General features: G+C 44.1%; 1 protein-coding gene across 1 annotated transcript in view; it reads left to right on the plus strand.

The window, feature by feature from the left end:
- The window catches only part of HEMK1 (HemK methyltransferase family member 1), a 28,828-nt gene extending 16,223 nt beyond the window's left edge, over nucleotides 1-12,605 (plus strand). The window contains exons 4-10 of the mRNA XM_010285323.1: nucleotides 2,816-2,968; nucleotides 5,066-5,130; nucleotides 7,644-7,693; nucleotides 9,088-9,193; nucleotides 10,221-10,316; nucleotides 12,123-12,236; nucleotides 12,569-12,605. Coding sequence (XP_010283625.1) covers nucleotides 2,816-2,968; nucleotides 5,066-5,130; nucleotides 7,644-7,693; nucleotides 9,088-9,193; nucleotides 10,221-10,316; nucleotides 12,123-12,236; nucleotides 12,569-12,605 — 621 coding nt within the window. The remainder of the gene's footprint in view (nucleotides 1-2,815; nucleotides 2,969-5,065; nucleotides 5,131-7,643; nucleotides 7,694-9,087; nucleotides 9,194-10,220; nucleotides 10,317-12,122; nucleotides 12,237-12,568) is intronic.
- Nucleotides 12,606-12,662: the final 57 nt, after the last annotated feature.

The following is a 12,662-nucleotide window of genomic DNA, read 5'->3' on the forward strand; positions in this document are numbered from 1 at the left end:
AACTGGTGCTACTCTGTGATCAGCCCTGGAGACATATGGTTCTTCTGAGCTGCTGTAGAGATTTCCTGGAAATATTTGTAAGTGACCAGAAATGGCTGATATTTAAAAGAGTGATTTAGTGGCTGAGCAGAATTTTTTGGGTGGCTTTTCTTCTGTGGTCTTGGAATCATCAGCATCTGCTTCCCCAAACCAGCTGCGGTTCATTCTCTGACTGTCTCCATTGCAGAAGTGTTTTCAAACTGATTCATCTGGAGCTGTTAGCTGAAAGGCAAAAGTAGGTAGGTAAGGCATTCATTTTTCCCATTGTTATCTGAGCGCTGGTAGTCCTCTAATGGTTTCCCACAACCCTGTTGGGAGCCTATAAGAATGTTTTTGTCCATAATTGTCTAGGAAAGGAGTCCCAGAGCAGCAACAAGCAATATGATTTTGGAGGCTGTTAGCAAAACGTCTTTGAGTGCAGTGCCAGTAATGCCATGGTAACCAGGGTAGGGCACTGCAGTGTGGCTCCTCATACCTGGCTGAGGCTAGCTTTGGTATTGGTCGCCAAACTTTGCAGTGAAGACGTGCCTCTGAGAGAGGCCTCTCAGAATAGTGCCCTCCAGCCTGTGGGCTGCTCCTCGTTCCCTCTTGGGCTTTTTGAGTATAAGCACAACAGAGCTCATCGCTGAGGAGCCCCGAAAGCCAAAGGGCACAGTCTGGAGAAGCATGAAGACTGTTGTCATTGTGTATTTGGTGAGCAAAAGCGTGTGCATCTCTGACTCTTTCCAACTCAATAACTGGAGGAGATTTGAGAGAAAACAATAAAAACAGTTGAAGGTACTTGTTTCTGAAAAGCCCCTGAAGTCCCCAAAAGGCTTTGGCTGTGAAAAGGAGCCTACAGAAAGTTGAGGAGCCAGTGGCTCCCAAAAGACTGTTGTGGGCAGACCCAGGCTACTGGAAAAGCAGCAAAGCCTAACACAGCTGAGTTTAAAATGGCGAAGGCTCAGAAGAGCTGACCTGAAGAAGTAGTAATGTTACTAGAGGAAATAGGGAGTGTTTACGTGTTCAAATAAACCAAATCTTTCCTTTTTACTTACATTTTCAGGCTCTTGCAGCAGGAGGAATCAATAGCCAAAGGGTTCTATTAAAATGGCACGGTTCGAAGCTGCCTGGCTTTGCAAGGTCCGGACAACGTTAAAATATGCCTATTTCTCCACCCTGGACTGTGAAGCAGTGCAAGCTTTGCTTCTGTTCTCTAAGCACTGGGTGTGTGCTTGCATGCAGGGGCACAGTACTTTAATATGTTTAAAAGCAGTTCATGTCTTGTGGGCAACCTCAGAAAATACTGTCTGACAAAACAGCCCATGTCTCAGGTGCTCTGCTGCTGGGGATGTTTCACTGAAGCTCCTCTACCCTAATGATTCGTTTTTTGTACCTGTTGGCATCTTCCCTCCCTACTTACGGCAATACAAATTGACCTAGCATGAAGGATGACCGACAGCAACAAATACCTTCATAAAAACTTCAGCTTTGCACAAGGCATCTATTGCACTGCACCCCAGTTAGGGTGGTATATCCAAAGAAGGGCTTATGCCCTTATATACAAGCCTGCCCAGTTTAGCCTCCTGAAAAAGACTATTGCTTTACTGAAGAGAAGCTGACCTGCCTGCCAGGATGTGTTGCTTTTCAATATTCCTGTTTATGGCAAGAACGTGCAAGACTCCCTGTAAAAATGGAAGGCCGGTAATTTTCCTGGTAATGTCTTTAATTTTTACCTGTTAGCAAAATCAAACCCATTATTCTCTGTAAATTTTGTTGAGCTTTCTGGATTTAGCAGGGAGCTCCAAGAGCAGAGCTCTCAAGTGAAATAACCTAGCCATCGTGGGAGCACCTTGGGCAGTATGGCCTTTTTCTACACTGTTGTGCCATGAAAGCACAGGGATTGCAGGGAACTGTGAGCACCTGCTGAAGCTGCTGATGCCCTCAAGGTGTTTACAAAGTTTCTGTCTTATAGTTTTCTCCAGTGAATAGCAAGGGAAGTTCATGCTGCAGTCTGAGGGAGGCACATGTGTGCTTTCTCTTGTAGCGAGTCATTCATTTTCACAAACCTTAGGATTGTGTATCTTTGAGACCTCTCCTGCTGTGTTGGGTTTCATATGAAATTGTGAAGGGATTTAAAAAAGAGGAGATTGATGGGAGGGAGGAGGCGGCGATGGCAGAAACGTGTACAGATCCAGGAGCATGGATGAAAATATTTTCCATGCGAGTTTAATACCAACCAAATGTCGTAGGAGTCCACAACGTGGAATCCATGCAGGGAGCTGCTCATTTAGATCACTTAGTAATTCATTGCCTCTGCTTTTTCATCTGCAAGTCGGATTATTGGATTAGATGCTGTTAGGAGCTGTACCTCTGCCTCCAGGTTACACACCATACTGAGACAGTGTAGGAATCTTAAATTTTGAAGCTTACAAATTCTGAAAGCTGGAATTTTGGAGTAAATAAAATGGTGTTGCAGAAGATAATATGCTGCATTTGTTTGGTTATTGTTTTTCCCAACAGTGCTAGAAGATTTCAGAGGATCTGTGGGAAATTGTATCCTGAGGATTTGGTTACTAATCAAAGCACCGTGTGAGGTAGATGGATCTGAAGTGACTTCTGGCATGTCAGAAGTCCATTGCTGCCATCTGTGTTTTAAAAATCAGCAACAAAAATATATTTCCTTGGGCTACAGAGTCAGGAAATTTCAAGTCCAGTCCTCGGACCATAAAGGTGTGAGCCAAAACAGCTCCCTGACAAATTTTTTGTTTCTTCGGGTTTTTTTTGTTTCTGTTAGGATCTCGTCTCGTTAGTTGTGGAGGAAGAATCTCGGAAATGTGAGAAGAATTCAGGCCTGTGCATCCCAGTTCCTGTCCCTCATCCTTTGATCCTAGAGGTTGGCTGTGGCTCTGGAGCAATTGCTCTGAGTCTGTTGTGCAAACTGCCACAGGTGAGCTTTTTTTCAGTGCTCATGGTACAATAGATGCCCATGTTACAGGACAATTCCACTCTACTAGTCTTCCTTGAGACTTCACAGACAAAATTCTTTGCTTTAGTGGGACTTAGCAGCTAAGGTCTTTGTCAGTCAGGCTCTATAAGTTCATGCTAGGTAGAAGAGGGATATGTAGGAATTGCTCTCCCCAGTTGTCTGCAGGAGTAGCAGAGACATAGTCAGAATGAAAGAAGCAAATGTGCTCATTCTTCAGCTGTCACAGCTCACTGTTAATCACCTTAACCTGAAGCACTGGTGAGTGTTGGTTTAAACTAATATCCTGGGCTGTGTACAAGAGGGACTGAGGCATGGGCACACACTCTGTCAGTTCAATTTAAGGGGCAGTCATCTCTAAAAATCACTTTGCTGTGAATCAAAAGATCCTGTCTCTACGAGACTGAAGACTAAATGAATACAGGGAAGGGATTACCACAGAAGTGTCAGTGCTTGGTATCAAGATGACACAATATGTCACACTGCAACAACTGCCCAACCACTTTTTTGAAGTCTTTTGTTCCCTAATAACAACTCACACCTTTTGAACAGAGTGAAAAGAGCAGGAAGGGGACTAAGATCTGGGTGACCAAAGCCCTTCTTGCCCCTGATTATTGTGGCGCGTAACATGCTGCTGAGATAGTGTTGGTAAACAGAGAGAAATGAATCCAAGGTCTCATAGCATGTGATTAAGGGGAAAATATTCCCCTTTCCTCAGAATTGCAGACCAGCCAGTTCCTTCTCATGAATGAGAATTGCTGCGGCCAGCCCCTTCTCTTGTAGAAGTATAAGTCTTGGTGTGTAAGAATTAGAAGTTGATTAACATTAGAAGTTGATGCCTGTGTTCTTCCTCCCAGTGAACTGATAAGGTTAATACTTGAGCTTCAGGACTTCAAAGTGTAATTGCTCTGGTTTCCTGAGCTGTACTTCATGCTCTTTTTCTTGCCTTTTAAGTTAAAGAGCTGTGTCAGTGTGTCCCTGTAACTGATAACAGTCCTCACCAAGCTGCCTAACACAAACTGCTGTGCCCAGAGGAGTAAAGAGTTATTTCTAACTGATTAGAGTTAGTGGTAGACACACTGACAGCTAGGTGGAGTTTACACTCTGTGTGATCTCTTTAGTGTTTGAGGCAGAATTTGGCACTATGGTACCGAGAAAACAGCAGCGTTTCACTTACGGATTCAGTTGTGTCCTTCACCTTAAGGGTCAGCTTCATGTGTGTGGGTGCTAGTCTCAGGTGTGAAATTAATCCTGCTACGAATGATGGCCAATTACACCATCATCTCCAAATGCAAAGTAGTTTCTTTAAGCATGCTTTCTCTATGTAAATACTTACCAACATTTGTGTTTAAAAAAACTTAAGCAAAGCAAAAACAAGTCAGGCCTTTGCTTGCACTTTTCCCGAGGTGGAATGGAAGGTCAAACAAATCTCGTAACTGTGTAGACGTATCTCTTAATGTTACGCTGGAGGACTCTCAAATACTTGACACATCGTCAAGTATATGCAGTCAGTACACACAGTGAATGGGGTTCAAGGGCTGCCTAGTGGAGTAACTAGGCAAAAGGTGTCTGCATAACAGATGGAAAACACCAGAACCTCTGTCTAAAGCGGTGGTGGTAATGCTGGGAGGGATTCTGTCCACACTAGAGAGGAGAAGCCTAGGACATGATCTTCCTTTAACCTGTGTCTACCTGAGACCAGCCAGAGTGTTAAATCTCATACTACTAGGAGCCATGAACATATCAGGTGATGTGAGCCAGTGTGACTTCATTGTTGTCAGCTGAGTTGGTCTGGTCAGAAGCCTGTATATTTTGGTAGGCTACTGGCAGTGTTGCAGAGTGCCTTCTGTCATGTTAACGGCCTTACTAGAAGTGGCTCATGATCCCATCAGTACCCTGAGATGCGTTCTTTATAAGCTATTCCTTTCAAGAGTTGAGAGTGAATAGTCAATTGTCAATTTTTATCTTGCGTGTCCTTTTTGGCAGAGCGTATCTGCTCAGGAACCTGGATCCTGTAATACTTGTTTGGTGTTTTGTTTTGTTTTGCTTTTTCTGTCCTAGAGCCAGGTGATAGCCGTGGATAAAGAGAAGGCTGCTGTGGATCTCACCAGGGAGAATGCACATAGGTACAAGCCCGCATATTACCCGTTTTTTGTAAACTATGGTTTGAGAAAAAATTGTGGGTTTTGTGTAGCGTTGGGGCCACAGAGACAGGATACTTCTGTTTCTGGCTGCACTGAGCTGCATCTCTTCACTTCTTGCAACTCACTCCCAAGCTCTTATGTGAGTCTGAAGTGATGTGTAGGAACAACCCCCTCTCAAACTTGTCAGTTCACTATTACTCTTTATCTCCTGGTCCAGTTATAGGGAATGAGGAGCAGAGATTTCCTTCTGATGTGTCAGTGTCAAACCAAGTTCTGTTGCAATTTTTCACAGATACAATAAAAGCTGGCCAGATCTTTGCCTCTTTGATAGATTATTGCTCTGGCATCTGGGAAAAATTGTCTTGCTTATTAACATTTTTTTTGGCTCAGAAGTGGATGAGGGAGTGTAAATGCTGTGCCAGAGAACCTCATATTTCTCCATGGATATTTTCATTGCGTCCTTGTGATCTTGTCTGTGGCACGGTGCCCTGTAGCTCTTGGGACAGAAGCCAGTAGGATAAGCTGTGTTACTGCTTGACTGAAACCAGCTTGGTTCCTGCCTTCTTTTCAGAGCTCCTTTATCACAGCTATGTTCTCTAGACGCTTAGGTGAGTCTTGCTCTCGCTAAATCAATCCCGGTGCCAGATGGCCCATCTGGGCACACTGCAGACAGATGTAGGAATCCCTCCCTTTCCTTGATACCTGTGTATGCTGACAGGGCAGTACCACAGGCCCTCAGCAAAGGCAAATAGGACTTGGGTGTAAGGCCTTTGCTGCAGCATGCTCTATGAACCCTGTTGGGCAGCCCTGAGGTGTTACTCTGCAGAGCTGGGAGGAAGAATCTGCCACTGTGGTAGGAAGAGAGAACATGCTGGGAAGAGCTGGGCACTTTTGTTTCTCTAGACATTGTCTGCACTTAGGGCAGGAGTTAGAGGACAGTGTAGACTCTCTGCCAGAACGTGATGTTGCTGCTCCCAGAATGGGACCTCCTGTGGGAGGCTTGAAGTCTTTCTCCAACAGCAGATCTTGACCAGCCTTGTTTTTCAGACTTTGCAAAGTGCTTCCTCTGACATTGCTCAAATGTCTTCAGCAAAGCCAGAAGCAAAACTGGTGAGAAAAGAGATATTTTGATGGGTGGATTATGTAGCTGAGGAATTAGAGGTTCCTTCCTTGCTGTTCCTTCCTTGCTGTCTCTTGCTCTCTGTTTCTGTGACCCCTTCTGTAGTGTCAGGCTACCACCAAGCACCAAGGCTACTTTCAGACTGGCCTCTCTTTCCTGTCCCAGGAACATCTGGGAGCTTTGCTCAAGATTCCTCGGATTCAAGGGGATCACTGTATCAACTATTTTTCCCCTGGCAGGGAGCATATTCTGTAGCAAGCTAGGGATGGATCATGCCAGGTTGTGACAGACTGGAGCACCATAAGCACTGTGCAGTGGCAGTCTGGCAGTCTCAGGACTGTTCTACCTTGGATTAGTGTAGTGAATCACAGAGATCAGACTCTTGGTCAAGATTTCTCCCTAGGAAATACTGAGGCCTTTATAGACCTGTTTCTTTTTCTTAAAAATAGCAAGCCAGCATTCTTCATTGCTCACTTGTCACAGGTAAAGGAAAGGTGTTTGTGTCTTCTGGTGCCTTCAGGGGTTCTGCTGGTGTGAGCAGCTGGTCTGGCTGCAGGTGGAAGGCACTGACCATAACGTGTGTTTCCCAATTAATGTGCACAGAGATGTCAGGGACAAGAGAGATCATGAATTAGAAACTAGTATTTGAGGGATCCTAGTGTGTATTTTAAATACATTTTACTGTACAGTCTGTGTGTGAGATGTCCCTAAAAGGGGCCCTTTTCCTAGCTCTGTGTCTGGCACAGGGGTTCTGCTGCACTGCATGTGCTGGCCTCCCTATAGTGCTCAGTAACATCTCATCACTTTAATGTTGGCATGTGAGAGGAGATCCATAGACGCCTACAAAATACTCTCAGATGCCAGAAGATCTAGATTATCAAGGAGGCTGGAGAAAGAATGTAGCAAACATGAGCATATTGTCTCCACTTACAATAGCAGGTTTACATATTTGAAGCAGGTGATTTTATTGTGTGTTTTTTATTGTTTGTTGTGTTTTTTGGTTTTGTTTGGTTTCTTTGGGGATGGTGAGCTTACCTGTGGGAGGCCTTGGAGATGTATTTAATATGTAGCAGGGTGGGGGAACACTGCTGTATGTACAGCAAGGGGTGATACATATAGGTTTTGAGTACATAGGAGCTGCACCCTGGAATTACCATAGGTGCACAGTGTGCTCTTGCTTCGGGCAAAGAGCAGGTCCTAAGCTTCCCTTGTGGCTTGAGAGGAATCCAGCTGCAGTCAGTGGGGTAGGATGTACGTGTATCAGATAAGAGATGTGCTACTTAATGATTTGTTTATAGAATGTGCTGTCCATGAATACACACAAACATGCCTCCTAATCTTTCTTTTTTCTGTTCTTCCATCTGGAACCTGACAGGCTGCAACTCCAGGAGAGGATCCACATCCTCCACCATGATGTTTCATACAGTAACTCTTTTCACTGTTACAATCCCCTTTGTTTTTCTCCCTTTTTACTTTGATGGGGGGAGGAAGGTGTGAGAGAGAGCTAGGGGACCCCTTTGGGCTGCAAGCGTCAGGAAGGTGTTGAAGTTAACAGAGAAAAAGGTCAGTAAGAAGTGAGACAGTGAAGGTTTTCCCTTCAGAGATTTCCAGGCCAGATGATCAGCTGAGAGAAGTTCCTGGCTACGTCAGAAAGTGAATTGTTCCTCATTTTAGGTGTCTAAAGGTTGTGTCTGATCTGGTAGTCCAGGTGCTCTCTAGTGTTACTGGGGAGAGACAAATATATACAGGGTGTAATTCATTCCATGCTCACATGGATGCTTTAGATAAACATGCATGTGTCTGTCTCTCCGTTGATGTTAGAGGGAGCGCAGATATTTAGCTTAGATTAAATGCCCAGCCTTATCCACCTGAAATTATGTGAGCTGAACCAGGGGGGGATACCTGTTTTCTTCCTTGGACCTGGCTGAAACCAATTAAAACTGCCATTTGTTGCGGCTTATCCAGTTAGGTAGATATGCGCTCAGCCGTTTCTTAGCCAGGAGCTCCAAAACTGTAGATTCATTAGTGGACCTTTCTGACACTATTGTTTTTGATACTCTACTACCTCTTAGGGGTGTGTCTGCACAGTCTCTATCTGCAAATCTGAGTTTGTGCTGCCCATCCTCCAAACAGCAGTAAGCCAGCCAGCTCCAATCCAAAAGCCACCTAGCTGCGTTGGCATTGCACCTGCGTGGGTGAGCCCTGTGCCAAGAGGCTGGCTTGTGGACAGTGCCACACTCATGTGGTTACACGATGTCTGATTCAGGGCTGGGATGTGTCAGTCTAGACGGTATCCAGACAGTAGCACAAGCGTAGCGAGATGAACCTTGTCTGCAGAAGAGCAAACCATTAGATGGTTGATACTGCTGAGAGGGCCTGGCTCTTTTGTTCATTAGAGATCCTTCTGCAGCTCTGGTAAGAGGAAGGATATGCATCCTGACAGCTAGTCTAAGCTCCCACTTAAGTCTTTGTGGGCTCTCTCAAGTTCCAGTTGTTGCTTTAGATCCAGATGGGCACAGAGCTGCAGACCATCAAGGTCCTGTGCTTTATAACATGTTCCACTAAGAGGGGCTGTTGATATGAAAAAATGAGACTTTGCTTGTGCTTAGCTTTGTATCACTCTTGCATTCAAGGTGAGAGACTGAGCAGGCCAGGCTATCCCAAAAAGAAATAGGGTAAAATTTTGTTAGAGAAAAGCAGAGCCAAACACGCATGGGCATGTGCCTGGAGAGACAGTTTCCTGGATGGGACTGTGACACTGAGCGTACAGGGAAGATTGCTATGGTTGAGAGCTGGTAGTGATTCTTTTTCTTTTCTAGGTTCTGCCAAGCAGCTGCTACTCTGGGGCCCCATAGACTTCATAGTCAGTAACCCCCCATATGTCTTCCATGAAGACATGGCTTCCTTGGATGCAGAAATCCTCCGGTAATCAGACAAATAGATTATTCTTCTGTTCCTTGAAGCAAGGTTTTCTGTCTGCTTCCTTCTAATACACACAGTTGCACACAAAACATGCAAATATGGTATGCATGTACATAGTGTAGGTGTATTTATATTGTATATAAATATGTTTATATGGTATATAATACAGTGTTACTTTGATACTGCTCACAGGTCTGAAACAGTATTGAAGTATTTTAAACATTTATAAAAATGGAAAAAGCAGAAACTTTGAAATTAACAAGTTTCCAATCCAAAACTCTTTCAGAACGTTTTTCATGTTAGACCTTTTTTAAAATTTTTTAAATAATTGGTGTGTGTTTATGAAAGAAAGTACAAGTAACCTGAGCAGCTTTTTGTGATGGAAATAAAAACTTGGGTGGAAATGCTGCAACCCATTCTCATCCCCATACTTGTCTCAAGCAAACAAACCCACAAAAACATGAATAAGCTCTTTTGGGATGTGGAACTACTTTGTGTGTACTGGTTCTTCCTCAGAATTGATTGTCTGTCCTGCACCCACAAAGTCCTGCACCCACCTCTGTACAAGATGCACCAAAACAGATTCTGAAAGCTGTGCTTTCTACATCCTACTTCGGTCTGCTAGGTTAGAAGAGAGTCCAACCTGGTTTTTGGCGTGGTTGAAATGAAGCAAGTGATCCCTTGCCGTAGAACCCAGTCTCTCCCTGTCCAGCTAGCACAGAGAGAACAGGTCCATGTGTTGGAACTGTGTGACCCTGGCTGCAGTTGGCTTGTAATTTTCAGGAAGCGTTCAGGGGATGTTTTCTGCTTGTGCTCAATGTGGGGTTTCTCAGCCTAGTGGTAGCTGCTTTCTTACTCCCTGTATTTTACATAAAAGCTATGAGTGCTGTCACCTGCTATAGTTCTGGAGTTCAGGTGTGTTAGGTTTCTCCACACACCTTTCTCCATGGAGTGTGGGGCAATGCATCTTCAAGGGTGTGACTCATGCCACATGAATTGCTGTTAATGTCTTCTTATTCCCACACTCCAGCTATGAGGACCTTGATGCACTAGATGGGGGAGATGATGGGATGAGAGTCATCAAAACAATTCTGGCTTTGGCTCCTTCTCTTCTGAAGGATTCTGGGTAAGTACTGTTCTCTGTTTGAATTTCATGTCTTTTATCCATTCAATTCTATAACTTCTGTTTTCTTTTCGTACAGGAAGGTACAGAGGGAAAATAGTTGCAAAAATGTTCTGTTCCCTACCTCTGCCCCATCTAATAATAGCAGTTTAAAAAATGTCATGTGTGTAAGCAAAATTAGTTTGAAATTGGTTAATAAAGGGATACGAGCCTTCCTTGACCAGTGGTGTATTTCATAGTCATTAGTGAAGTGGGAATCTTTAAAGGTCAAAGCAGCAATAAAAAGAATGTGGGAGAGTGAAAGAAAAAAAAAAAAAAGAACAGCTTTCTAAGCAGAATAACTGATTGAAGGAGAATCAATATAGAACTCTGTGAGAATGGATGTAGATCTCAATTTCCCTCCCACCTTTTAATTAGGGGAAACTTGTTTATTGTGCCAGGATATAATGCTGGATATCCCAGGAGAAAAGATCAGCCATGGATAGTTTCTTAAGTGTTAAATTTCTCCATGGTTAATACTCAAGACTGATTGTTCCTGTTCTCTGTCATGTGAGATCCATTTTGTGCTTAAAGATCAACATGCTGATACTCAAAAGTCTGTTGTGCCAGGACATTCACATATCCTGTTGAAAATTCCGGGCATTTTATGAGCATAAGAGAGGTCATTGAAAATCTGCTGTTTTGAGGAACAGGAATATTGAGAGGCATACAGCATGCAGAAGAATTCATTCCTCACGGTTTGCATGACCACAAGAGCAGCAGATGCTCCTCAGACCTTCCCAGCAGCAGAGTTTGGTCCTGTGGGGTTGTTTGTTAGGATTATTTTTTTTCCTTCCCTTTTTGCTTGTTTTATAAGGTGGACCTCCATTGAGGAGTAGAAGCTTTTTAAGGTCAGGAATGAGATCCACACCCAGCTTGTAGTTAGTTTGGTGAATTTGTAGGGAGTATTCAGCATGGGACTTTTTAGGAATTCTCAGGAGAGCATATGGTTGGGGCTTGTCCTCTGCTCTTTGCCTGTTAAATTTCTATCTTGCTGTGCTGTCACACACCGTAACCAGTTCCATTGCCTCCATGTGCCTGTAAGCTAGGGTAGTTCTGCCTTGTTGCGGGAGCGGAGTGTCAGAAATGGGCAGTGTCACACAAAGTGTCACAAAACCTGGATGCAGCAGAGATGGAAATAGCCCTGCAGTGTCCAGGCCTAGTCCTGGTGCACTAACAGAGGTCATCTGATTAGTTCCTTTATCCCTGCTGCACTCTCCTTTTCACAGTCCTCTGTGTAAGTCTGAATGGTGGTGGTGTTTTCACAACTGATTTATGGAGACATTTACTGTGGGAAAATGTGTGTACTAACTTGTACTTTATGACTCTAGCTACTGGGACTTAATGTCACCCTGCTTATTCAAAGAGGAACTTCATGCTGCTGGTCCAGCACTCAGTGTTCATGCACTTGCATCATAAAACTTCATTCTGGCCTTAAATCTTTGAGGGCTTCAGAAAGACAGAGCTGGCAGTATCTCTGCATGATGTTCAGAAGGGATCCTTTCATCTCAATACAAGGGTTTAACTGCTCACACAGAGGAGTACCATGAGAATTCCCCCCAAGATCAGCAGTTTCTCCTCCTGAAGGAGGCTGTTGGGGTCTGCATCTTAAATGGACAGCTATGATCTCTTTTAGGATTATTGGGTTGCGTGTGTTTGCTGACCTTCTCATTTCCTGCACTGTAGGATTCATCCAGAAAGACAGACCTTAATTTTGCAATCTAAATGTGTGCATCTCCCCACTTTCTACTCCCAAATGTGTCCTTTCAGGAGTGTGTTTCTGGAAGTTGATCCCAGGCACCCAAATATGGTGGAGAACTGGCTACAGGCACACGCCAACTTACTACTCGTCCTCCGTGCCATTCACAAGGACTTCTGTGGCAAGTAAGTTTTCTTTACCTTCAGGTATAGGTCTGTGTCCTTTGTAGACTACGTCCCTGCATCCTGATGTATTGAATGAACTCAGCTGGAGAAATAGCTAAAGCCAATCCTTTACAAAATAGGGGCTCCTTTCAAGTATCTCAGCCTTCTCATATCCTGAGATACCCTGGCAAGTGTTTCTGCGTCAGAAATTCTGACTCAGGTAAGTATTTCTGGTGGGGTGACTAGCTCTGGTGAGATTATAGTCACTGGAAAATTGCTGCTTTTATAGGATGGAGGTAGAGGCCTGTTCTCCCTAGCAAGACTTAAAGCTCTGATCATTCTTTTTCCCACAGGCCTAGGCTTCTGCACATCCAAAAACAAAGCAGATGACATTCGTACCAGAAATAACTCTTCTTGCAGTATGCTTTTTGCTCGTGAGCCCTGCTG

Source organism: Phaethon lepturus, unplaced genomic scaffold (genome assembly GCF_000687285.1).
Source record: "Phaethon lepturus isolate BGI_N335 unplaced genomic scaffold, ASM68728v1 scaffold5314, whole genome shotgun sequence".
NCBI classification, from domain to species: domain Eukaryota; kingdom Metazoa; phylum Chordata; class Aves; order Phaethontiformes; family Phaethontidae; genus Phaethon; species Phaethon lepturus.